General features: G+C 35.7%; 2 protein-coding genes across 3 annotated transcripts; both read right to left on the bottom strand.

The window, feature by feature from the left end:
* Window positions 1-1,033: 1,033 nt before the first annotated feature.
* LOC124454762 (sorting nexin-2-like) lies at window positions 1,034-6,420 on the bottom strand. Its single transcript, XM_047005522.1, has 16 exons — window positions 6,070-6,420; window positions 4,318-4,353; window positions 4,090-4,186; window positions 3,876-3,919; window positions 3,440-3,581; window positions 3,198-3,276; window positions 2,838-2,913; window positions 2,657-2,770; window positions 2,462-2,555; window positions 2,343-2,390; window positions 2,181-2,269; window positions 2,046-2,114; window positions 1,835-1,978; window positions 1,529-1,609; window positions 1,390-1,461; window positions 1,034-1,296 (listed from the first exon to the last, which is right to left on the bottom strand). Exons 1-16 carry the CDS (start codon window positions 6,376-6,378, stop codon window positions 1,246-1,248), a joined length of 1,545 nt encoding a protein of 514 aa, XP_046861478.1. The 5' UTR covers window positions 6,379-6,420; the 3' UTR covers window positions 1,034-1,245.
* A 162-nt stretch (window positions 6,421-6,582) lies between these two features.
* On the bottom strand, window positions 6,583-26,376 carry LOC124454589 (fibrillin-2-like). 2 transcript variants are annotated; one of them, XM_047005363.1, is made up of 66 exons: window positions 25,911-26,376; window positions 25,215-25,297; window positions 24,377-24,472; window positions 24,185-24,274; window positions 24,015-24,110; window positions 23,789-23,935; window positions 23,650-23,700; window positions 23,442-23,573; window positions 23,084-23,254; window positions 22,959-22,988; window positions 22,678-22,803; window positions 22,377-22,595; window positions 22,200-22,313; window positions 22,006-22,131; window positions 21,779-21,901; window positions 21,223-21,348; window positions 20,964-21,128; window positions 20,355-20,408; window positions 20,146-20,283; window positions 19,912-20,037; window positions 19,671-19,793; window positions 18,886-19,029; window positions 18,325-18,372; window positions 18,122-18,247; window positions 17,837-17,983; window positions 17,730-17,768; window positions 17,542-17,667; window positions 17,337-17,465; window positions 16,758-16,883; window positions 16,542-16,667; window positions 16,349-16,471; window positions 16,152-16,280; window positions 15,943-16,074; window positions 15,688-15,813; window positions 15,356-15,613; window positions 15,036-15,161; window positions 14,820-14,942; window positions 14,267-14,416; window positions 13,953-14,144; window positions 13,170-13,292; window positions 12,370-12,555; window positions 12,186-12,296; window positions 11,987-12,112; window positions 11,782-11,901; window positions 11,588-11,710; window positions 11,360-11,482; window positions 11,159-11,287; window positions 10,929-11,054; window positions 10,666-10,794; window positions 10,438-10,584; window positions 10,298-10,360; window positions 10,098-10,220; window positions 9,909-10,031; window positions 9,703-9,825; window positions 9,438-9,557; window positions 9,246-9,371; window positions 9,023-9,175; window positions 8,910-8,945; window positions 8,705-8,830; window positions 8,513-8,629; window positions 8,333-8,446; window positions 8,139-8,261; window positions 7,923-8,039; window positions 7,717-7,842; window positions 7,538-7,643; window positions 6,583-7,458 (listed from the first exon to the last, which is right to left on the bottom strand). In XM_047005363.1, the coding sequence occupies exons 1-66, from the start codon at window positions 26,012-26,014 to the stop codon at window positions 6,801-6,803; spliced, it is 8,607 nt and encodes a 2,868-aa protein (XP_046861319.1). In that variant the 5' UTR covers window positions 26,015-26,376; the 3' UTR covers window positions 6,583-6,800. The 2 variants fall into 2 exon arrangements, with proteins under 2 accessions (XP_046861319.1, XP_046861328.1); XM_047005372.1 differs by lacking the exon at window positions 24,185-24,274.
* Between the last annotated feature and the right edge of the window lie 564 nt (window positions 26,377-26,940).

Raw genomic sequence — 26,940 nt, 5'->3', positions numbered from 1 at the left:
AACAACTTTGTATTATTTCATGTTTTTTTTTTATGTTGTTCCCTTGGATCACAAAAAATTAAGGTGAAGATTGGGAAGTCTTTCCTTATCAAAATTTTCCTGTTAAGTGATAAGACGACGCAATTTAGAGTTCTATTTTGGCACACGTCAATGTAAAAACATCTTTGGTAAAAATCTAATCCTTCTTGAAAGTTAATGTTTATACAATATGAGACACAACAGGATGCAACAGGATAAGTGATTCGTTGTATTCTATAAAACGATTTCAGTACAGAATCTAAAAAACTGAACTTTGCAAATTTCGCATCCAGTGGGAATTTTACATTAATAATACCTCGTTATGTTGAAGAATGAGTAATATAGATTGCGAAACAAAAACGTGACTTAATTTGATCCTCGAACACCTGCAGTGGATCGATCAAACATTTAAAAAAATACGCTTTAGACTTCTTACATATATAAAATAATTCCGGACATCTACAGTCTAGTACTACATAAATCTCCACACTCTCACACACAAACAGTTTAAATTTCATTGCAATCCTCTTAACACCTTGACTTACTTCACCCCCGCCCACCTACATATTGTATACCATTGTATTTGACAAGCTTTGATAAGAACTATGTGTAATAATCACGAAGTTAACGTCTCAGTTCTGCTTCCTACCCAAAATGCTTCGTCCCACAAATTTTATACCCACGTCGAAAACTAAAAATGGGAGAATCGTGATTTATTACTATAATTACTGTATGAAAGTAAAAGATCAATATACGTAAATAAATATGTTTGAAAAAAGTAGGATGAATAAAATTTAAACTGTTCCAAATGTCACATGCAATTGAGATTTTCAATTCCAAAATATCGATGAATATTATTTAATTAAACGAATTATAAAAATTGTTATTACTAAATTGAAAATAAATTATTACGTCAAACAAACTTTAGATGATCATTCAAAGTTAGTTTAAGTTAGTTGTAGAAAATATAACGATTGAGCTTCAAAACAAAAAAAAAAACACGCAGCAAACGAGGTTTATTGTGAATTCAAAATGGAAGGAACGATCGATTTATTACGCAAAAATAAAGCTAATTTGAGTTGAAAAAAATTTTCAGTCGTTTCGTTTATTAGTCTGTCTTATATTCAATTGTTTTACACACTTCCGTGGTTTAATTAACAAAATCACTCGAAGTTATAAACTCTTTTGCTCGATTTTCTACGCTACGCATACAAACTTGGCGATTTCTCAGGCAATTTCTTTGGCTTCGGGCAAATAACCTTCCCAATGTTTCAAAATCTACAAGGAAAAGACAAAATTTTGGTTAACGACAACGAGACAGTTAAGAAAAAATATGATTTAAATTTATTCAGCGTTAATGTAAAGACAAACTTCTTCTTGATTTTCCAATAACGCTTCCAGATACTTAATGATGGCGTCACGGAAATCCTTTCTGCGATTCCGCTAAACAGAAAACAACTAGTCAATGTATGACAGGCAACACCATACATGTCATAACTAACGATCTCACCTCAAATCTCACAAACTCCTTTTTTATAACATTCGATATTTCCTTAAACTCATCTTGACACCTTTCCAGCTTTTTCTCACACTAAAAAATAAAAATAAAAAACACAAATGTAGCAAACTCAGGGAAATGAACTGATGTAACGCGAGAATTTGCAGATTTGCTTTTGATTAACCATATTAAAGAGAGGCTTTTTGATTTATAAGGGATTTTTGAAACAACCAAAAAAATTGTAATCCAATGAATAACACTATGAAGGAAAGAACACATCGTGGAAGAGGTCTCTTCGCTTCGATACTTGAGACAAACCTCATTTACTTCATCTTTGAATTGACTGACGCGATCCGACTTTGACGCAAGTTCAGCTTTTACAAGCGCTTCGCGCTTTTTTGTCAACGTTTGTTGCGCAGTTTGAAGGTTCGTAAAAACACGAAGACGTTGATGAAAGCACATCTGGAAAATATCACATGAGCAGTCAAGGATCTTGAACAATTCGAAAAATACTTAATCAAAGATTTACCTTCACAGAATTAACCAAGCCTAAATAGTCTTTAAGAAGCTCAACAAGAATGAAAAAGTCTGAATCCATCTAGGTTTTTAAGAAAACCAATTTAAATCATGTATAAATTAACAATTTCATGCTAAACACCGTTACCTGGTTTTGAATGACTTTGTCAACTTTTTCCTCTACTTCAGCCAGGATAGACAACGCCCTTTTCAAACCATTATTCTGGTCACTATCACCTATAAGTTTGAAGGAATAACTAATAATTTCCCTAGGATCTCGTTTATTACAGATACAAGATGAAGGACTTACTCAAAATAGCCAGACCATTGGAGCATACAGCTATGGAAGTACTTAACTCTATAGATGAAGACAATTATAAGCTCATTCCTGAAGTCAGCACTATATCAAAAAAAATGTTTTTAACTTACCTTTTCTATTATGAACTAAACTCTCCAAAGACTGGTAAAGTTTCTTCAGTTGAGTTTCGAGATCATCAATTTTGTTATGTTTGTCTTCAAACCACTGTAAGAAAATTATGCATCTTAATAATTATTGATGTCAATAAATAACGATTAGAATGGAAAGCTTTCTTTTGTGTCAGTAATAATGTCAGTTTTACTAACTTGATCAGCCTCCTCAATCTTATTGGTCAAGGTAAATACTGTGTCACCCATATTCTTTACTAAACGTTTTAATCCACCACCACTAAAGGCAGAGGTACCACTTGCTTTAGGAAGCTAGAAAAATAAAGGCATACAAATAAATGAATGTAAACAAGGCTTGAGATGATGTGCAATCACATACACTCTCCATTTCCAGAAACTGTCTAAATTCTGCATCTTCTCGCAATGTCGGATGTGAAGCTGTTCTGTTCAAATATCTATATAATAGATTATTACATTAGAAAACACACATACACCCAAGGCAAATTTCTGTGCAAGCAATAATTTGCAAACATTGGCATTTCTAACACATAAGAAGACCAAGATAGTTTGAATTGTACCATTCAAAGTCATTTTAAACCTTGCTGTCACTGTCTTGTCATACTTCTATTCCCATGAATGATTTATTTTAAGCATAATGATTAAAAGTGCAAAATTATTTATCCAAAAAGAATTTATTGCAAAAGCATTTAAACTTATGATGATTATAGAGAGTTTCAACCTTTCTAATGAAGCTCTACGACGTTCCACAAAGTCAGCTGAAGCTGATTCCTCTTTTCCTAACTTCACCTTTGTCATTCCTAAAGCAACATACCATTAACTTGGTTGAAATCACTGCTTTTTAATGCAAGTGTATGTATGTAGTAATTTACTCCTAAAATAACATAATAATTGCAACAATATCTTTATCTGTAAAACCACTGGTCGATTTGTGACAACTAAGACTTGACTTTTAAAACTAACCAACAACTGACTTTTCTGGAGCAGGAGGAACAATCATTCCCTTTGCCAAATACTTGGCATTCAGTCTTTCATGAAGACCAAGAAAATCACTAAAACGCCGTGATACTACCATCTTAGGGTGTTTAAACTTTGGAAGACTGGTCTGAAATGCAACAATAAAAATGCAACAATAGAAAGGAAATAAAGGTTGATAAAGCCAAGAGTTAAAGGTAGAAGATAAAGGTCAATTCCTGGTTAGTGAAAAGTTAAACATGTTGCTTGAACAAAATGTACTATTTCAATGAACAGTGAATACACACAAGAGCTTCACATTATTTTAGCAAGTAAATAGCTCATTGAAAAAAACAATGAATTATTTATTGTAAAACAATTGTTGCATCCGAAAATAACAGCAAGATTGATGATCATGACAAAACTACAGAGGAAAAATACACACCATAGTGGTAACTTTGTACTGCATAAATGCCCCCATACCATCACCTAAATAATGATAAGTTATAGCTAATATTACAACATAATGGTAGTCACATTTTCTATAAACAAAATTTCTCTCTCAAATTTCTGTCCAACAAATTTCAAGCCCATTCCTAAAATATTGCTAGCACGGAGCCAATCAATTGAAGTACAGTGTTAAGAAACACATGACTAACCAACTTTCTCAGGGTCAGAAACTTTGATTTTAATGTCAAATTCATCAGTTTCTTCAAGTTCTAAATCTTCCTCTTCATTCTTTTCATCCTCATCATCCTATATTAATTTCTTTAGTCAGTTTCATTAGAATTTTCACGTAGAAAGCATTAGAAAAAGTAGTGCATAAAGTCATTTTTCCTCATCATTAGAGATTAATATGGTCTCATTATTGTGCATAGTTACATTACCTCAGCAGTATCAAATGTAACTTTGGAAACTCTGGGCTAAAATATGCATTAAAATGTATTAATGTTCATGATTATCATAAATTCTGAAAATATTTTACTTCAAGACATGCAAGAACATATTTTTAAAAACATAAAATTATATGTTTGTAAATGTAGATTGTCCAGGTTGGTATAGTCCTGAGAAGGACTATTTTTGTTGTTGTTGACTGACGTTTCGACATCCTTAGCGGTAGTCATCTTCAGAGTCAAATGAGGAGTAAATGTCAGGTTAGCCGTATTTGTTATCTGGTTCTTACGCCATTGTATTGTGTGTATAGGAAATGTGTGGGTGTCAATTGTGTATTGTCAATTGTGTGGGTGTCAATTGTGTATTGTGAACAAGATGTAGTTTACAAAATAAACTGCTCCGACTGCCCCGCCTCCTATATCGAGGAAACTGGCAGGAACTTAAACATAAGACTTACTGAAAACAAATGAGCTACTAAGAAACAAGACAAAACTAATTACATTGCCAAACATCACCGAATCACAAAGCACAACATTGACTGGGACTCAGCAAAATGCATTACTTACAGTACTGACTACAGACAACAGCTTACATTAGAAAGTTGGTATACCAACTTGGAACAAACCCCCTGAACAGATCACAGCAATTACCGGCACCTTACAAACGACTTATTCACAATACAAACAAACGATCAACTAAAAACATCACACATAAATCACACATCACAACTAAAAATATTTCACTTCACACTAATTCATAATGACAATACACAATTGACACCCACACATTTCCTGTACACACAATACAATGACGTAAGAACCAGATAACAAATACGGCTAACCTGACATTTACTCCTCATTTGACTCTGAAGATGACTACCGCTAAGGTTGTAGAAACATCAGTCAACAACAACAAAAACAGTCCTTCTCAAGACTATACCAACCTGGATGATCTACATTTACAAACATGTAACGATACTCCCGGGTTCAAACCATTTACTTTATAAAGTTATATGTAAGAAGTTGTTACCATAAGCCCAAATTTTGCATGATTACACAATTGGCAGAAAATGGCCATATAACTACTTGTAAAAGTATTTGACTAGTTATTTGCAATTGTGATAATCCTTGAAAGCCTCTATTTGTTTTAATTTTACATTTTATTTTAAATAAAACTTGACCCAAGTAGTTGGTAGTACAACACCCAGAATGGTTGCAATTAAATCTATTCATTGTCCCGTTTCTTCTTCCACTATACTTACCATAAAACCATTGCCCGGATATGCTTAAAACAAGCTAAAAACCTTACCACTAAGAAAATAGCCACTTTTAAAGCTGTATTAATAGAAATGGGTGAATGAGACAAAACCTGAATTTTTTTGTGAATTATAGTAATTCCATAGTTACAGGGGCTTTTCAACACTTTTCTTAAAAAATGTGTACATTTAATTGCTCACTTATTAACAAACTGTTCGTGTAATTGCAGATTTTCATTTTTATGTCTATATGTCTTTGTCGTGCGAAAGTAACGAACGTAAATCTATACAAGAATTGGTTCTCAGTAGACTCAGTTGTTTTCTGTAACATTAACTTGAGATGCATAACATTTTCAAACTTCGCTAAGTGATGTGAACATGAATTTTTAGTTTTGTTTACTTAAATAATTTCTTCCTTACAAATTACAATTGTTACTGAAGTTAGTACAAACTGACTTTCAACTGAACGTAACCGTGGCAACTTAATTACCTTATCTTTTTCCTTTTCCTTAAGTTCACTATCTTCTTCTTCGAGTTGGCTCTCATTTTCCGACGGTTTTTCCGCCTCATTTTCAGCATTGTCCTCTGAAAGATTTTCATTATCGACGACCGCTTCAATGTTTGTCGTGTCATCATTCTCTTCTTTAGGGCTCTCCTCCTTCAAATTAACCTCAACAGTCTCCTCAACACTATTAACACTTGTGTCTTCTGGAGATTTACTTTTAACAAGTGCTTCATCATCAGAAATTTTTCCGTCTTCTTCAAATAAATCAGGAGGAGGTTCGCGGTTTTCCGCCATGTTGCTCAAGCCACTTGATATGAGAGGAGCAGTCCAGTTTCGTACACAGCTCAATGAGCTCACAATTCAATGACATAGTTCGTGCTGAAAAACGACATTTGGGGGTTGGGGGTGATCTGTTTCATTGGGAGAGCAAGGCTTGCAAGTAATTTTAAAAATACATTTTACAAACTTCTTTATGGTCATTTGAAAAATAAAAATATATGACTTCAAAATAGGAAATGTAATAATTGATACATGTACAAGTATTAGTTGAAATACAATAACGCTTTTCTAAGTCTCATTTAATTTCATTCACTATAATTTACAAAAATTAGACATCCGTCAAGTTGATGCAATTCAATAAAACATTGCAAACAATAGCTGAATTGTAGTTAAAGAACGACTAATTACATTTAAACACAAATGAATTTTGTCAAGTATCATTGAACATTGATGGCGATAAGAAGATGAAACTTTCGAGCTTCAGAAAGGCCATTAATTTCATTCAAAGATATTTCAGATCGCTGTGAGTTTATTACCTTCTCCTTGACGTCTCCTTTACCATCAAAATCAATGTGGCTCTGACTAGCAAATACAGAAGACATTCCTGCATTTCTAAGCTTTCCTTTAAGATAGAGACGATAACGACCAACCCTCAAAGTCTTCTTTGCAAAAACGAAGCTTAATCCATTTTCAATTTTCACAGCAAACAAACTACGATTACCACGAACAATTTCATAATGAAACTTCTTCTGCAAGCTCTCCAAAACTGGTGTTAAGACGAGCAGGTTTTGGAGAGCAGTCGCGTTTTGCTGAATGTCTATATTCAACTTGTGTACAAAGTGAGATGCGCGTCTTCTTCTTCGTCCAGATGACGAAGAGCTGTAAGAATATGTGTAACGATACGGATCTGATTTAGTATATCTTGTTTGAGTGCGACGATATCCCCATTGTGATTTGAACGGAGTTTGTGAGGTATCTTTGTAGTATCTAGATGGGGTAACTTCACGTTGAGTCTTCGGTTTCTCACCAAACTTGTATTTGTTTTGCGTCACAACGCCTTTTAGTCTTTGCTGAGCGTACCTCGCTATACAATGACTACGAGCATAGAAAAAGAAGTAGTTACTGAATGACAATAAGTATGGTTAACAAAAGCAAAATTTCAACTGAAAATTACCCTCCGCCAACGGCATAAAATCCTGTTGGGCAAGAGCATTGGAAACCACCCCGAATGTTGTGACAACCTGCTGTTGAGCAAGGATTGCGGACACATTCATTCTTATCTGTAAAAATATATATTATGAGATCAATTTGAAAGTTAGAAGATGAACACGAAAAAAAGAAACGATTACAAACCAATGCAGGTCATGCTAGATTGATCCAGTAGATATCCACGCGGACAATAACATCGATATCCACCTTGAATGTTGAAACATTTTGTACGACCGCATTTATTTGCACCTGTAGTACATTCATTCACATCTAACGATAGAAAGTTTCATTGTCAGAAAACGTCAAAATCCACACATTTTAGCGTTGTTCTTCAATCTAAACAACTTTACCGATGCACTGATTCCAGTATAATTGTCTTACAAAGCCACTGGGACATCCACACCTGTATCCACCATTGATGTTCACACATGTACCTTGACAACTTCGGACGTTGCACTCGTTAAGATCTGCGTAAATGAAGTTTTCTCGTCATGAAATCATTGAAGAGCAAGTATTTTACAAAAAAAAACCCACAAAAACAAAAACAACACCGAACAGCAACATACCAACACAGGTCTTAGTCTGAGAGTTATATCTATAACCATGTCGACATAAACATGTATACGATCCATCTTGATTGACACAAGAACCGAAACGACAGACATTTCGGCGATCACATTCGTTTATGTCTAGAAAAAATATAATATTAACTTAAAACCTCCGGGTCTCTTTGATTGGGAGTTATTGCAAGTAACCTCACCTACACATGACGTCCCCTGCCATTGATATCCCTGTCGACATGAACATCTGTAACTTCCCAAGGTGTTAACACATTGTTGAGGACAAACAGAAGAGTTTCGACACTCGTTTATGTCTAAAGGAACATTTCATAAAATTATAGATAAAGTGAAGAGAGACTGGGAATGAAGCGCAATGAGACCTTGACATCTGCCAGATATTTCTTCATAACCAGAAGGACATTTACATCTATAACTTCCAGGTGTGTTTATGCATTCAGTACGACATGGTTTCGGTATTCTATGACATTCATTGATGTCTGAAAGAAATTGAAATCATGACAGCAAATTATTTGAATGGTTTTTCAAGGATAAAACTTGACGTTAACACTCACCTACACAACTTTTTCCATCTCGCCTAAGCTTGTATCCCTGGTGACACATACAACGATACGAGTCGGCAGTGTTGATGCATTTCCCATTGGGACACAACCCGAATATCATTTTGCATTCGTCCATCGCTTAAAACCAATCAAAAAAGACAAGTAAGTAAGATATTTGGAGCTAAGAAAAAGACGAAAGTTATCGACGAAAACTTACTTTTCTGAAACGGAACACACAGTCTCCTGTGTTCAACTAAAGTAGAAAAAAAAGAGCGTTCATATCTCCTTTTTAAACTCGACCTGTGAGTGCATAGTTTATTTTGAACTGACCTGTATTTTTTCGAGGACATATTGTACACTGACTACCCCAAGCTATTCCTGCAGTACAACAGCAATCACTCTTTGTCACTAGTATCATTATCTTTGTTGATGCCTTGCATAATCCGTTATCAACTTGAGCAAAACATAAGCCACGAGTAAGATCTACAAAAACAGAATTACAATTACAGCAAATACTAGTCGGGCGTCATATTACAAACGGTTGAAAGTTTACCCTCGCAACTTCTGCCATCAGATGTCCGCTTATATCCTTCATTGCAGTCGCAGATATAACTACCGGGGGTATTGCGACAATTGCCATCACGACAACGACTCGAGCCTTCTCTACATTCATTGATGTCTTAAACATATTCACCAAAATGTCAAACCTAAGTATCTACTTACAGTAAACGTTTACAACACTTACCAATGCAACTTCCGCCAGCAGAACGCCGGAAACCCTCGGGACAAATGCATTTAAAACCACCATGGAAATTTTTACAAACATAACGGCAGTTGTGTGTTCCGGTTTTGCACTCGTCCACGTCTAAAAAAATTTTCTCCATACATAACAGTATTCAAATAAAATTATATGAAATAACAGTGGAAAACTTTGATGCTTTTAAAACAACTATGGTTAAATTTCTTACGCGTACGTCTAGGTGACAAAAAAGAACTAAACTTGACAATACCTATACAATGTCTCTTGTTTGTATGAAGTTTGTATCCTCGAGGACAGATGCATTGATATGAGCCAGCATTATTAACACAACGGAATGCACAGAGGTTTCTTGTCTCAGAACATTCATCAATATCTTTAAACCAAAAATAAAACAAAGCCAAAGAGTTAAGCATTCACAAAGTTAAAACACATTTTGAAAAAATGCGAATATAATACCTTCACATGTGGGTGAGAAACGACCACGTTTGAATCCAGAAGCGCAATCACAAGAATAACTGCCAAGCTGGTTGTTACATGTACCATTACCACAGATCCCTGGTTTCGCACATTCATCAATGTCTAAATATGAAATGTCGTCAATAGGGTGTCAATAATACTGTCATGATTCATCTTTATCATAGAAACCTTCACAATTTCTTCCAAATTCATCGAGCTGATAGCCGGCAAAACATTCACAGCGGAAGCTGCCATCGTTGTTAACGCAACGACCATTAGCACACAGACGATCGTATTCGCATTCGTTGACATCTAAAAAAACATTGGGGGGGTTGGGGGTTGGAGAGAGTTAAAAATCAATACAAAGGAAAGAGATGACATGTACTCACCATCGACTGTATTGTTCTTTACGGCATATCCATGACCTTTACTACAAAGTAAACTGAATGCCTCTAAAAAGAACAATTATTACATGATGAAGGAGACAAAATGCCGTAAAGTTAAGAAATGGAAGCGAAACTTATCAAACCTGTTTGTTCGACAGGGCATATGTCACATGGATCACCCCAACCTGCTCCACGTGTACAGCAACAAACTTGCTTTGTTGACAAAATCATCCTGGGATTGCTACAACCACGGTCGTCGTAATCATTAAAACAATACCCTTTGCGCATGTCTACAATTGAAATTATTGTGAGGTAAACGTAGGTAAAAATCATCAACATCAAAAACAGGAGCTTAATAAGATATTACTGACCAACACACATTTTGCCATAGTTAGCCACTTCATAACCAACAGGACAAACACACTCGAAGCTTCCAGCCGTATTCACGCAATTACCATCCATTTGACAAAGATTGGGGTCATCATCACATTCGTTGATGTCTGAGAGGAAGATGTCGAGATAGTTCAGTGAAAAAACGTCCAACTTTTTAATGTCAACTTAGGCAGGGATGCATCCGGGATGATTTTTTTGAGTGGGTCGTATTCAGGTTTTGTTCTAGTATCAACAAACATACCAATACAAGAATCTCCAGAGGGATTCAAAGAAAATCCATCCCGACATTCACATATTGAGCCGCCAAGAGTGTTGGTACAGGTGCCGTTCAAACAAAAATTTTCTATCTCCAGACATTCATTCCTATCTTAAAATAGAAGAAAACAAAGAATAAATCAATATTCCGTAAATTAATTTTATCTGATTACAAACAGTCTATATGTTATAAATGAAAAGTTTTCTTGCAAATACCTCGACAGTGTTTTTCTGTTGCGTTTAACACGTATCCAACATTGCAAAGACAAGTGAAACCACCAAATTCATTCTTACACACTCCATTTCGACAAATCTGAGTTCCTGATTCAGCACACTCATCGATATCTATGAAAGAATATATCTATATGAAGTAAAATGATGTAATATATCAGCGTTGATAAGCCTTCCTGCACTGACCTTGGCAGGCATGTCTGGAGTCTTCCCGAAATCCTTCATCACACTGACAGGAATATGAACCAGGAGTATTCACGCATGTGCCATTCTGACATTTACTTATGCCATTAAAGCACTCGTCAACATCTAAATAAGAAATAATTCTTTGGAAGACGACAATTAAACATAAAATAACAATATCCCCTTGTACATGTTTTTGTTAACTACAATCAAAAACAAGCAAATCAATACCTGCACAAGCTTTGCCTGTTCTGATTGGCTGATAACCCTGGTCGCATTCACATCTGTAACCACCATCTTCATTGATACAATTACCATTGACGCAAGTATCGTTAAGATGACATTCATTGTGGTCTATAGACAGCGTTGTATAATTAAAAAACTCAGAAGAGAAGATTTTGCAAAAAATGAACTTCGTGGCTCACCAACACAGTTGACACCTGTTTCATCAACTACATAACCCACTTCACAACTACACATGAAACTGCCAAAGGTATTCTTACACTCCCCACCAAAACAAGGATTGAGTAAACATTCGTTTTGATCTAGAAAGAAAGAAAATACAATTGCTATATGTTACACAACAAAACAATAACGAGCTCGTGCGAAATTACGGAACAAAATTTTGACCTTCACATCGGGGATTTCCATTCTTGACAGCGAAACCTTTTTCACAGTCACATTCATATGAAGCATAAGTATTGCGACATGTTCCCATACCACAAGGATTTCTAAGAAATGAACATTCATCCACGTCTACAAGCAAAATATTGTCCATGAAATAGAGCAGCAAATAAAACAGATGAATTAAGGAAGTAAATGTCGTTACCAGTGATGGGAATCACCCCTGGAGTTCCACCAGGAGGAAAAGCAGTGCCACCAATACCTCTAATTGGTGTAGGAGTAGGTCTTACAATGGCGCACAATGCATAGTATTCATCTAAAGAATAAAGGGATAGAAAATACTTCCATTAAAAAATAAGTAAAATAACAAATCGGTAATAATTTCTTACCAGTAAGAGGTAATGGACAGAGTTTGCACATATCAGGAGGACCGTAAGCTGTTCCCTTGCTACAGCAACATTCTGTTCGTGTAATAGGACGATATGTTATTGATTCATTACACGAAGGACCTGGAAACAAACTTTCCACGTTGCTCAAGTCTTGTTTGTCTCCGAAACAAAGCTGTGGACGCTCATCTACGAAAAGAAAAAGACGCGATGATTAATGGCGATAGCAAAAAAAATGACAAACGAAGGTTTTAAAAGAGCGATAGCGGACGAAGAAGATAAACACAACACAAAAAGAAAGTTCCTCCAATGGTAAATTATTATATTTTCATACGATAATCAGAGCAATCCTTAGACTGCTTTACACTATGACTTTTACCAACGAATAATGTAGCTGAATAGTCAGTGAAACTGTTGATATCATATTTTAATGCTAATTTGAAAATTACGTGCTTTTGAATTCAACAGACGAAACCGCTTTTTTCACATGACATTTGGAAAGTTACCTAAAGTCTTAGAAATGCTAATTATATTATCTACTATTCCCTAATTGAAAATTTATAACAATTAATATATCTATGGAGGAACTTTCTTTTCTTTGATGTGTTTGGCTCTAGACCAACGCAATCGCTAAAAAATTGTCAAATAAAATCACTCGTAGCTCATAAACTGACTTCAGTGATGTAAACAAACTTAATGAAACCATAATTCAAAGCAGAAAGAAAGACAACCGTAGAAAGAACGAATGAGAAAATGATGTGATCAAGATGTATCGTAATTTCATAGAACATTCTAAATTTTACCAATGCAAACAGTTCCAATCATTGCTTCTCCTGGAGGACATTGACATTCGTAACTTCCTTCGTTGTTTATACATACTCCAGTAAAGCCACATATGAATCTGTCAATCTCACATTCATTAATATCTACATGAAACCAAAGGATAAATCAAAATAAAACTAGAAATTCAAGGATACCTTAAAAAACCTTGCCTTTAGATTCGTAAACTGAATCAACCATAAAATATTTCATACATATCTCCATTAACTATTAAGACACATTTAATTTTGATTCATGTATCATGAGGCAAACATCCATTGATTCAATGGCAAAAAAATTTCAACAAAATCTTAGTGTCTATAGTTTAGGCGAAAGAATTTTTTTCTTTCTGTTCACGGTGTAATGTCTATATACTTTGCTTTTACGCATGGTGGCCTGGTGTTGCAAAAACCCGCTGTAAATTACGTTCAAATGACGGTAATAGTCATCAAAAGACTTTTGTGTACAGTATCACATTCGTTAACTATGCGTTTCAAATCAACTTAGCAATTTTACAAACGATACGATGTTCGTGTATAAAGGAATGCGTATCTGAAAGCATGCGTATGCACGGAGAACACAAATTTCAGATATCTCGAAAATGTCCACACTTGACCCCAAAAAATTTAATGCCGTCTGATGTATAGTTGTCATATTAGTCACTCAACATATAATAAATTAACAATACTTCAAAACTAAGAGCAAGCCTCATATAAAGATATGCCTGGAATTAAAAACATATTGTTATAAATGGTACTCCTGTATACCTTCACAAACGCCAATTTCATGGTTGTATTCAAAACCTTTTGAACAAGTGCACATGAAACTTCCTAGCGTGTTGGTGCACGTCCCATCAACGCAAATTCTCGGGAACTTGCACTCATCAATATCAATGAGCGATGTTGTGTTAGGATCGACAATATATCCGCCAACACTAGGACAGAGATGCCTGTATTCATCTAGAAGTTATCAAGTTATCATTAATTTTCGTGACTACTTCCTGACACAGTACTAAATATATGAATCAGCGAAGAATGACAATGAAATCAGAATAGATATCATAATTTGTTCAATAGCGTACCAGTGCCATTTTTTGGACATTCTTCACAATCATTCCATGTTGTACCAACAGAACAACAACAAATGCTGCGTAAAACGCTGTCTGTGATAAGATAACTGCAAGAATCGGTTTCGCTATCTTTCACCAAGTGACAATTTCCTTTCCGAGTATCTATAACAAACAATACCAAAATTAATGCAAAAATAGGGGTGCCTGAAAGGGCGTGACGACCACGATGTGAGTGGGAGTGGGGGGCAGCACTATGTATCCTTGGTAAAAAATGCTAAAAATGTAAGTTAAATTTTGTCAAATGATTTCATATTATAAATGGACAAACATTTTTTAATAGTCATTTATCCAAGTCGTTTATTGCAAATAGCTCTGGGTTCTCTGTATCTAAATACTGGGCAAAAGTTGGTCAATATCATTGTAACCACTCATTCTCATACCCCCAATTGACTGTCCTTTGCCACGCCACTAGCAACCCTACAAGGACGTTTGCTGTCTTTTGATAGGTTAATACATATTTTGTGACTCCGAGTATCGAAAGTTTGTTCCACAAATAAGAACTCACCGATGCAAGCCGTGTTCGTGGGATTTGGCACAAAATCTTCATCGCACTCGCAACGGTATTTTCCCATTTCGTTAACACATCGACCATTGAGGCACATTCCGGACTCTTGGCATTCGTTAGTGTCTGAATATAATTGAAAGAATATCTTAAGACTAATGTGAAAAAACACAAACTTAACAAAAACGAGTGAATAGGAGAAAGAATAAAACGTTCAACCTGTGCAATTATTATTGTAGCGATTTAATTGAAATCCTTTATCACAAATACATTGAAATGATCCTGGGATATTTTCACACCGTCCATGATGACAGAATTCTTTCATCACTTCACATTCATCCAGATCTAGATAAGAAATGATAGCATATTGCTGTCTGTAAAGTAGTAAAAACTCAAAAAAAAATTCTTGGTTTTCAACAGTTCTCTTAAGAAACTACTCAATTGTCATTCACAATGACGAGCACGCTGTTCAGAGCAATATTCAAGTTTGTTACCACAACTAAATCATATTTTTTTTTCACAATTTTCTTTTTACTTGCCTTCACATCCTTTTTCATTAAAAGTTTGCAAATACCCAAAATCACAATCGCATTGATAGGATCCAGGAAGGTTGAGACATTTCCCATTCGCGCAAACATTGTCAAGAATACGACATTCATCGACATCTTTACACGCGCCATCACTGGCCAGAAAATATCCCTGACGACATTCACATGAGTAACTGCCATCGGTGTTTCGACATTGCGAATTATTACCGCAAATATTTCGTAGTTCTGACTCACGACATTCGTCCACGTCTGGGGAAAGAAATGCTTTTTTAAGACCGAAGCAAATCAAATAAAAAAGAAAAGTTGAAGAGAACGTGACATACCACGACAAATGTTTGCTATTTTTCTAAAGCCATTGAGACAAGAGCAGCTGTAAGATCCAATCGTGTTCATACAAAACGAGTTTCTTCCACAATCGTTTATCTCATCACTCTCGCACTCGTTTACATCTGTACGTATTATAGAGAGCAAAACAAGGAGTTTTTCTTCATAAACAATAATGTTTGCATCAGTATGAAAGATTGCACGGTTGAAATATTGTTCTTTAGATGGAATGTATGTAAAAAAATTCCACTAACCAGAACAAACAGCGACAGAAGTAGTTTCATCAATGAAAAATCCCCGAGGACAAATACATTGATAAGATCCGAGTAAATTTTGACATTGCCCATTGCGACATAAATTCGGGTCCGTTATGCATTCATCGATATCTATGACGTCAAAGAAGAAATTTTTTTACATAGAGTAGAACTCGGAAGAAAACTATCATTGTGCAATATCATCCTACCAATACAAGATTTGCGGTCTTCAGACAAAGCGTAAGCATCTGAACAAATGCACTCGTGTCCAGCATGAACATTCTGACATTTGTTACCAATACCACAAATATTTGGAGTTTCAACACATTCATCGATATCTACGAAGGGAAGAGAGGTACAGTTCAACAACAACAGAGAATATTTATAAGAGAAGATGCAGGATTACCGCCACAAGTTCGTTCATCGAGTCGTAATCTCATTCCTGGGGGACACGAACAACGATAACTTCCAATTGTGTTCTCGCACGTTGCTTCACATTGTCCATTTTCTGTTTCACACTCATTCACATCTACAGGAAAAAAGTAATTCCTCATTCAAGGATCAAAAACGTGGACGTAAGAAACCTAATGGTAACGTACCTATACAACTTTTCATATCATCACTCGAGACGAATCCAGGAAAACATGCACATTGATAGCCACCCATAAAGTTTTGGCAGTTGCCGTTCGGACAAATGAATGAATTCTCAGCACATTCATTAATATCTGACAGTTAACGGCAATAGAATACGTAATCAGTTTGGAGTTCAAGAGTTTTAGATTTGAAGGTATAAAAACTATGCCTTGCAACACTACCTTGACACATCAATCCACTAGAGTCCATTCGCTTTCCTGTAGGACACTCGCACTTGAAGCTACCAATAGTATTTACACAAGTACCCCCTTGACAAGGGTTCGGTAAATCATCACATTCATTCACATCTAAATGAAAGTGGCAGTAATTACAGCTTTATATGAATGAAACAGCCCTGTTCATCCTGTTTGAAGAGAGCCAATTTACAAATAAATGTAAGAACTAGAAAAATCTTATAGATGAATGGTGTTAATAGGCAAATTTTAAATGTATCAGCATTTTTTTAATTAATATTCTCGGGAAGGTTATTGTACTTCAAGAGCAAAATATAAACCTTGCGCTCTCTAAATTTACTTAAGATAATCGCAATGGATGATCATTGATCTCGTTTTCCTTAATTGACTTAGATTATAGAATAAACAGATGTTTACATAAATAGTATTCGTTTGTAGCTTCGGACCTTTTTTTAGCAAACTCTCACTAACATAAAACTCTGACTCATTGGATGACGTCATTAATATCCACACGTGCATCGTTTCATGTCATCACTCTTGAAAGATCATTTATATTTTTTTACTAACCAATACAGACTTCCATCATCATCGGTGCATTCTTGAATCCTTCTCGACAATTACATCGGAATCCACCAGCCGTGTTAATGCATGTTCCATTACCGCATAAATCCGGAGTAATCTGACATTCGTTGATATCTAGTAAAGTTAACAAGGTTGATCATAACGTAAGTACACGAAGTACCTATATGTACCTGGGAAAATATCCAAGTACCTGTGCAATTTTTGCCGGTTTGATCAAGAGCAAAACCTGATCGACATTCACATAGGAAACTGCCACTTGTATCAATGCATTCACCGTTTATACAAATATCAGGAAATACAGTGCACTCGTCAAACACTAAAAAGGTTACACACATTTATAAATACAGAAATATTATGATGTGATGACTTCCACTTTACCTGTGAGAGTAGTTTGCCGACACAGTTCGTTGAACTCCCCTAAAAGACGAAAACTACAATAAATGCTCATTATACATCGGTTCACTGACAACAAAAAATCAACTTACTGCTATTTCTTAGAGGACATTCTTGACAGGGTCTGCCCCAGGCTGCACCAACTGAGCAACAGCAGATATCTTTCTTGTATAACCCACTGACCGGTTGAGTACATTGATCACGTGTCACGGCTTGATAGCACACGCCATCTCGCAGATCTAAATACATATTCAAAATGCGTTGTGATATTTTACAAACTTTGTGAATGATGCAATTCTATTCAATTACGGAGACTAATGGTGAAATTACTGTTGATGAAACATCATGTCACGATGGGATTAGTGAGAAGTACGTACCAAGACAGACACTTTTACTTTCATCCAAAGTCAATCCTTCAGAGCAAACACATTGATAGCTTCCAGGAGTGTTTAAACATCGTCCATTGCGGCATATACCTGGGAACGCTTGACATTCGTCAATATCTGCATAATAATGAAGTACAATTTAAACAAAAAAAAACAACCTTAATCACTATACTCGACATAAAAAGACGACTTACCGACACAAGTAAAATTGTCATATAAAAACCCACTACGACATCTTTTACCTATATAATCCATGACTATACATTAATGTAGTTCAGAGAAAAATGAAATATACTGAAGTTAATAGGACAATGAAGAAAATCATACCAGTATATTTATAAGTAAGGAAAATAACTAATGATCCATGCACGTCGTATTGAACCATGCATGTCCTATTGATCGATGCACGTCTTATGAATCGGTGCACGTCTTACTCATCCATGCACGTCCTATTGAACCATGCATGTCCTATTGATCGATACACGTCATACTCATCCATGCACGTCCTATTGAACCTGGCATGTCCAATTGATCCATGCACGTCTTATGAATCGGTGCACGTCCTACTGATCCATGCACGTCCTATTGATCCATACACGTCCTAATGATTCATGGACGTCCAATGGATCCATGCACGTCCTACTAATCCATGCTCGTCCTATGGATCCATAAACGTCCTATTGATCATACAAGTCCTATAAAACGGTGCACGTCCTATTGATCAATGCACATCTTCAAAAGTAGGATTATTTTACCGATGGTGTCACATTTCTGACAAGGACTACCCCAGCCTTTTCCAAGGGTTTGACAACACACTTCGCGAGTAACATCACCATTAACATTGTCTTCACAGACATTAGTGTCACTTATGAATCTCCAACATTTTCCCTTACGTAAATCTAAGAAACGATTTAATGAATTCATTATTTTACCTTAAATTGTTTTGCAAGAAAATACAGCGGCTACTTTTGCCGTACATACCATGCTGGACTTTTATTGCTAAATTCTGTTACTTTTTTAATATGATTCTAACCCAAAATGGTTAATATTTACTGTTATGTCTTCTGCTTTTATAAATAATCGTTCTGAATAACTAGAACCAGATTAACAAATGCCCAATAATTCGAAAGCATCTCCTAAACATTTTATTGCCACTATTCTACATAAACAATACAATGTCCGACCATTTGATTGTCCGAATTTTGTAATTTCATGTCGCATTTTTGACACGTGTGTGTGTACCGTCGGAAAGGTGGATTGTTTAATATATTAGTATTTAGTATTGGTTTATCACAACTGTTGCCAATGAGGAGCAAGGCAGAAAACAGATTGTCAATTTTAATATTAAAGCCAAAAAGATAGTTTTCAAAAAAGCCACAAGCGCGGTTTGCTTTCACAATGTATATTAAGCGAGTGACGTTTCGTCTTGATTCAAGTAGGAAAAATGACACCCTCCTGCACACCATCTAGCCATAAATTAGGATGCACATAAATCGGCACCTCTTCCCTAAATCAATACCTAGATTTGAATAATCCCTACCTCGACAATAGCGACCATTGGAATCCAAAGTGAATCCTTGTGGACAACGACAAAGGAAGCTACCGATCGTGTTCACACAAGTGCCATCAACACATTGTCCCTTGTTGCTGCATTCGTTCACGTCTAACGATGAAACATAACAAGAAGACAGTGCTCATGAAACACATATATAAAAAGTTATATCATAACAAAGTATACTATTAAAAATATGATGTAAAAACTTGTCATCATTTTTATCCACCTTCGCATCCTCTGGTTCTTGAATCAAATACAAAACCTGCAGGACATACACAACGATAGCTACCAGGTGAATTTTCACATCGGCCACGATTGCAAAGTGACGGATTTTCACGACATTCGTTAATCTCTTCATAAAAATGAAAAACAGTATGTTTAAATTAATGCAAACAACGTTACTGTTCAATCTTCTCTAACACGCGTGAGAAAGTCATTCATAAAAAATTCACGCACTCACCATTACATGTCTTGCTGTCAGTTGTTCTTCTGTAGCCGACGTTACAATCACAAGAATAATCCCCGTTTGTGTTCCGACATTGTCCATTTTCACACAACACCGTTTGTGAGCCGACATTATTTGAACATTCATCAACATCTACAACAATTAAACAAGATATATGGAGGAGAAACAATGGCAGTCTTCTTGCACGTTGTCGTAGTCCGTACCTTTTCCACCACTATCTTTACCGGCACCATTTACGCATACCTTTGTGTACTCATCTATGAAAGACAAATTACTATGACAAAAAGAACGAAAATGCAAATATACAGCTGAGGCTGACTTGAAAGCATTTTCTATTGGATGGTAAACTTTAAAAGTGTATGAAAGCAGTTTTGTTCGTCATAGCCAAATTATTCATCTTTGAATTAACGTTTTGTTATGTATGTATATATACTGTTCAGTTCAAACCTAACTATATTGCTTTTTAAAATATTTTTATAAAAATTGAAAAAATGTAATATTCTAAGGCAAACGCTACTTAGGCTTCGAGCAACCGACCCAAGAATATATTGCTGGGGAGGGTTGCACAAATTGTGGATAGAGTTATCCATTGGATAGCATATTTTTTAAACGGTCAAAAAACTCACTAAAAACGAAGAATATCAGGTTTGAACTGCGCAATCGTTGAAATAAAGCATTGGTTCTAAGATTACAAAATTTCTCTGTGGTAACGAAAACACAAGCACCTTTTTTACAAGTTTGAAAATTTTACCATCCAATGGATTACGCTATCGAAGCTTCGTGCAACAGGCCCCTGGTGAATAAAATCATACCAGTGTCAGGTACGGGACAAGCCATACAGGGACTTCCCCATGCCCGGCGGCTCTCGCCAGTATTATCTTTACCACAACAGCATTGAGAGATGGTTAATGATCTAAATAACGCCTGACTACAAACATTGTTATCATATTTTGCGTAGCACATCGATACCATAGTATCTACAAAAAAAATGATGAAAAATATTATAGTTGGACAAAACTCGTAGTTGAAAAGTAAATTTTTACATTTGTTTTGAATAATTGACAAATATACCTAGACACATGTGTTTATCTGTAGATGTAGTGTAGCCAGTATTACATCTACATTCATAGTCGCCAGCAGTATTGATACAGCGGCCATTCATGCAAACGTCAGCAATAGTGGTGCATTCGTCATTGTCTACAAAACAAAAACACGTCTACTTAATGAAGTTTTGTCGGGAAATTTTGTCGCAATGCGAAGCATCTTTTCTATGTAAACAAAAGATTAGGTGGCAGTATCAGTACTTATTCAAAAATGGGCGTGTTTGTTTATGCTTGACATAAAATCACTTATGAAAATATGGATAAAAATTTTCCCATGAGTTTAGGTCGATACAACAACAAGCATTAAAGCCACCCTGGGAAAACAGTTAAAATCCATACGAAAACAACCATTAAAGCCACCCTGGAAAACAGTTAAAATCCATACGAAAACAACCATTAAAGCCACCCTTGGAAAACATTTAAGTCCATACAACAACAACCACTAATTGCCATCAAGTTCTTGTAAACAAAATGCATTCATAGCCCCTCCTAAAAATTTTTAGAGAAATCTTTCATATACGTACCAATACAAGATTTTTTATCGTCACTCAAAGTAAATCCTTGATTACAAGTACAACGCCATGCACCCTTTGTGTTTATGCAACGACCGTTGGAACATTTCGATGATTCTTCACATTCATTACGGTCTGAAATTGAGAAGAAATAAACTAATTTCCTGTGAAGAGTATCCAAATTCTTTTATAATAATATTATCATAAACAACACTGTCAAGACGAACGACTATACTAACCAACACAGCTTTTCTTATCGCTGGATGTAATGTAGCCCGCAGCACATTGACAGCGGTATCCTCCAATCTCGTTGATACACATACCATTCTCACAAACATTGCTGTCCTCTTGACACTCATCAACGTCTAAAAGAGCGACCACACATTTTCATAAAAGTTCTACAACTTATTATGAAATATTGTATTGTCCTTACCCTCACATTTCCCCGTTGTATCATTAAAGCCACTAACACAGCGACACTTGATGACACCATCTACCCTAACACATTCACCATTATCACATCGCTGACCGACACGAGAGCACACACCTACAAAAATCACGAGATTTGTCATCTTCCGAGCAACCTGAAAGCAAAGAGAAAGTGACGTACCAGATGGTGTAGAGGACACTGGAGGAGAAGGTGTTGGAGAGTCAGGATTGGTTAGTCCCAAAGGAGGGGTACTGATACGGACACTAGTACGGGTGCATCTCAATCTGTCAAACGGGTCGGGAACAAAACCTAGTTTGCAATCACACCTGAAGCTACCAGGTGTGTTATAACATAAAGCGTTTGTGCAGATCAAGCCGCCACCATCACATTCATCTACATCTAGAATATCGACAGGATGTTTATGATCATTACATTTCTTTCAGTTTTCACTTAAAAAAAAAAATATAATCAAGCATCGTACCAACACAAAGTTTCTGGTCAGGATCATAGTTATAACCAATAGCACAAACACAGGTAAGACCAGATTCTGTCGTCCTACATTCACCGATATTCCCACCACAAACATCGCCTTCAAAACTACACTCGCCTGTAAATGGTTAAGGAAACCGTAAAATAATGCCAAAATTCAGTTTTTCTATACTGCTTGGCTTAACTAATAATGAGCATTAAAATTATGATAATAGTTTCAACACAGTGTAGATTGAAATTCCTCAGTACAACGTAATGTAAAGAAAACATTACCCAAATTTCCACACAAAGTATCATATTCACCTATAAGAGAATAACGAGTAAACAATGATCAAGCTATAAAAATGATGACCATGCTTATGCAAACGAATTTCTGTTATAAAATCACAAATCCTTACTGGAATCTTGTAAAGGGCAGGTTAAACAATTGGAGCTCCAACCAGCACCAGCAACTTCACCACAACAACACGAGGACTTTGTAAGATTGTTCGACAACGGTAAAATACAATTGTCGCTAAGAATTTGCCTGAAGCACAAGTCTTTACGAACAGCGGGGGTTACAGTAGGTTCTGTAAGTGAATGATGCAAGGAAATTTCGTTAAACCGTAGCATCCATAAAATCCTTTACTTAAACGACTGTTTGAGAAACACACATCGAAACATCCCCCGAACATACATCATCTTGGGAAATCTGGATTAAATTATTTTAGTTTACACCCAATTTTCAAGAGTTCAGGTGATCATTAATCTACTTACTAACACATCTCTTTAGTTGATCATTAAACGTGAATCCAGAAGCGCATTTTCCACAGCGATAACTACCAACAGTGTTTATACATTTTACATTAGCTGGACAGACGCCAGGTACTGCTTTACATTCATCAATATCTATAAGATCATCACATAACGCTAGAACAACACTACGAAAAATATATCACGTTTGTTCCTAATGTATTCCCTTTACCTAAACATTCTCGTGTGGCGAAATTAGGTACATATCCGATAGCACAGGGAGCTAGATAAATGTAGAATGAATTACTTTGACTATGCGCAGTTAATCTGGAAAATCCAGTAATACAGATTGAAACAGATCGTTTAATCACCTGGTTTATCCGGGCATGCTTCACATGGTTGTCCCCAGGCTTTTCCAACAGTTGCGCAACACATCTCCTTCGTGCAGAGCAGGGTCGTTATTTGCCCACTGCATTTCGAATCTTTAATTTCTTTGAAACAAGGTCCTTGACGTAAATCTAAAATATGTCACAAAAGCATGTTGATGCATTACTTCATCATGAGCTATATACGACAACTGACGAAGAAAAAACTCACCGGACTGACATTCCGGACCAGCAAAACCAGGAGGACAAGCACAAGTATTTGGACGAATACATTCGCCTCCATTTAGACAAGGTTTATCACAGGTAGCTGTAAATTTAAAATATGCCTATGCAGTTTACTCTTTTTTTAGTGTTCTTTAAAAAAGAAACAATGAGACGCACGATTTTCACAAAATCTTCCTTCATATCCTTGAACACAGATACATTTATCATCCTTACAGGTACCACCATTCAAACAAAAGGCTTTACATCCTATATATATATACATATATGTATAAAACTTTGTTTTGAGACACAAGTAAAGGGCTGTGAAGCAACAAAAAACAACCTATGACGTATTGTCATCACTAATACCTGTCTGAGTGCATTGAGATGCAGTCTGTCCATCCTCACATAGACAAAGATTTGGACTAACACAGATTCCTGTACCACAATTCACGTTACAGATCGCTATGAAATGACAAAGAATAAAAGCGAGTTAAAATCCACGTAGAAGATCGATAATCACACATTTGAAAGTATTGAAATTAAAAAGAAACAATTTGAATGCCGAAGATACAAACAACAAATCTGTCGACACAATGATGTATTCACTAGATAACTGTCAACAGTCAATTTGTCGAGAGATATTCCAGATGGCTCATTAGAAATTAAACTTCTGTATATTTTGGCAAAAAGAGAGTATAACAGCTTCATGGGCTATAGAGGTTAAGCCAAACTGGCCTCAGACTGTTCGAAATGAGAATTTTTTCTCTGACTGCAGAGTTAAGTCATGAAATATTGAGAATGCTGAATGATGTCTCGCTGAGTTGATCGTTCAAATTATGTGATGAATGCAGTAAACCATTGAGCTTGCGGTCAATTAACTTGGAAAAACGTCGCAAGCGTCTACCGAGCCCTTAAAATGATGTTTTCATAATTTCTAAAAAAAACTTAAGTAAACGTCACTTAAAAGTTTGCTCTTGGTGGAGTATGTCAAACGCATTAATATTGATGATGACGTGTTTAGGAATGACCGCCATATAAACACTGATGATCATTGGGTGCAAATCAATGTAACAATTAATACAATACATGAATAGAGAAACACATGTGTCCAATGTAATACTATCTCATACCTAGCCTGAGCACATCTTATACAAATACAACATACATACAGATACTTTAACATTCAAGGTCACCACAAACTTACGTAAAATACAGAGTCCTTGGCCAGAGCGACCGCGTTGTGCTGACTGCCATCCCGAGCAACACTGCGAGCCACACACATTTGGACTAAGAGATTAAAAATACATACATCCGTTCATCAATCAGTCAAAAAAATAAATACTACGACATTTTTTTAAAGGATCTAGTCGAGAAGAGAAGATAAATTTGAACAAAATAACAATGAATATTATACCTATGTGGGATAATGGATGGGTTGATTACTTTAGAGGGTTAGAGTCTAAGATTCTTTAGAAAATCGCATGCTTTGAAACTGGGAAAATCCTGCATGATAGATAAAAATCTTAAGTTTTATTTATCTTATTAGAAAATCTCACTCCCACAGAGGGTCGCTTATTCTACTTCAATCACACGAAATCTTTAGTGATATAGGAAATGAATGCACCCAAAGTTTACCATAAGTTGCATAGGTTAAATTACAATGGAGACTCACAAAAAGAAAGCTATTTTTCGCAGTTCTATTTGAATTGAAAATATAGCGTTATCACACATTCTTCGCTCAATTTAATCATTTCCAGCATCAACTCCTGCTGTGTGGCATGTATGAGAATAAAGTAATCTGTTATATACATACTCGTCTTACTTAAGAAATGAAGTGTTACTGTACGATGGTGTATCTTTTGGAATGATTACTGTGTCAAGCTAAAGATTGTTAACTTACCCAGAACGTCGTATCCTGTGCGCCTTTTTAGTCGATATAGCAGGGATGACAGAGACACTTAATATCAGCAGTATAAATAGACGCAACACCTTTGCGCAAACCATTTTCAAACTCCCCGCGCTTCGCTGCACAAAGAAAGAAATCTTCTAGGCGAGAAATATGGCGCTAAGCTCTGAAAATCTTTTCTAGGGATGATATTTTGCAACCTCTGTCTGGAACAGCTTGTTCAGAACCAAAACGTTTTTGTGTCTTTGATGAGTCAATGCATTCAATGCGCCTTTGAACCTGCGCAAATAAAATGAATGATATATGATAACTTGGTCGTCTCTAGATTTTGGTGCTCTTCACGATCTATAATACAAGCAACAAGAAAATTCACGGATGGAGCTTAAAGTTCGTTCCTCAACTGAACAAGGTAATCATCTACTGATTATAACTATGTAGTAGTTTAACCATTATGAAATATGACACGTGATTAAAGGAAATGCTTGTCTCATTTAAACATCTGGTTTATACAAATATAAGGATGAGATTACGCTTCTGAGATATTGCGATACACATCTTAAGAATAAGAATAAGGTATTGTTCTTTTAAAGCTATCACAAAAATCCATGGACTACATTCAAAAAACACAACAGTGTACATTATATGTACTTCACATGTTCATTATACTCAATTAGCACTCTGAAGCATTTTAATGAAGAGAGAACACTTTCAACGCATTCCTGGTGTATTTTAAGTCTAGATGAATAGCTTAAGCTGTTGAAATATACAGAGCTGTGAAAATAATACCAATTTATACAAAACTTGATGTAAGCATGCTAAATAAAATCTACTCATATTTTTTTTCATATAGTTTAAAAAATGGTGTATTCATATCCTCTTAAATATGCAGAGGAAATTTACAGTATGGCAATTACCCGATAATTAAGTACGGATATATTTAGGTTCTTTGAATTTATTCAGTGAGTGACATGATGGTTTATCTCCAAAGAAGCTGAAGATTATTTTCCAAATTGCTTATCCAAAG

This window comes from Xenia sp. Carnegie-2017, unplaced genomic scaffold (genome assembly GCF_021976095.1).
Source record: "Xenia sp. Carnegie-2017 unplaced genomic scaffold, XeniaSp_v1 HiC_scaffold_13, whole genome shotgun sequence".
NCBI classification, from domain to species: Eukaryota; Metazoa; Cnidaria; class Anthozoa; order Malacalcyonacea; family Xeniidae; genus Xenia; species Xenia sp. Carnegie-2017.
Note: the sequence above shows the minus strand (reverse complement) of the source record. Positions and strands in the feature narration are given on the sequence as shown.

Bases quoted from the DNA above. Each gene is read 5' to 3' on its own strand.
- LOC124454762 (XM_047005522.1), bottom strand. From the start codon at position 6,378: ATGGCGGAAAACCGCGAACCTCCTCCTGATTTATTTGAAGAAGACGGA. The intron at 1,979-2,045 runs GTAAATCTTTGA...GATATTTTCCAG, and splicing joins GCTTGGTTAATTCTGTGAAG to ATGTGCTTTCATCAACGTCT. The intron at 1,462-1,528 runs GTGAGATCGTTA...TTTTCTGTTTAG, and splicing joins AGGAGTTTGTGAGATTTGAG to CGGAATCGCAGAAAGGATTT.
- LOC124454589 (XM_047005363.1), bottom strand. From the start codon at position 26,014: ATGGTTTGCGCAAAGGTGTTGCGTCTATTTATACTGCTGATATTAAGT. The intron at 17,668-17,729 runs GTAAAGTGGAAG...TAACCTTTTTAG, and splicing joins TCGGCAAACTACTCTCACAG to TGTTTGACGAGTGCACTGTA. The intron at 7,843-7,922 runs GTAAAGTTGTTT...TTCTATCGTTAG, and splicing joins ATACTGGAATCAGTGCATCG to ATGTGAATGAATGTACTACA.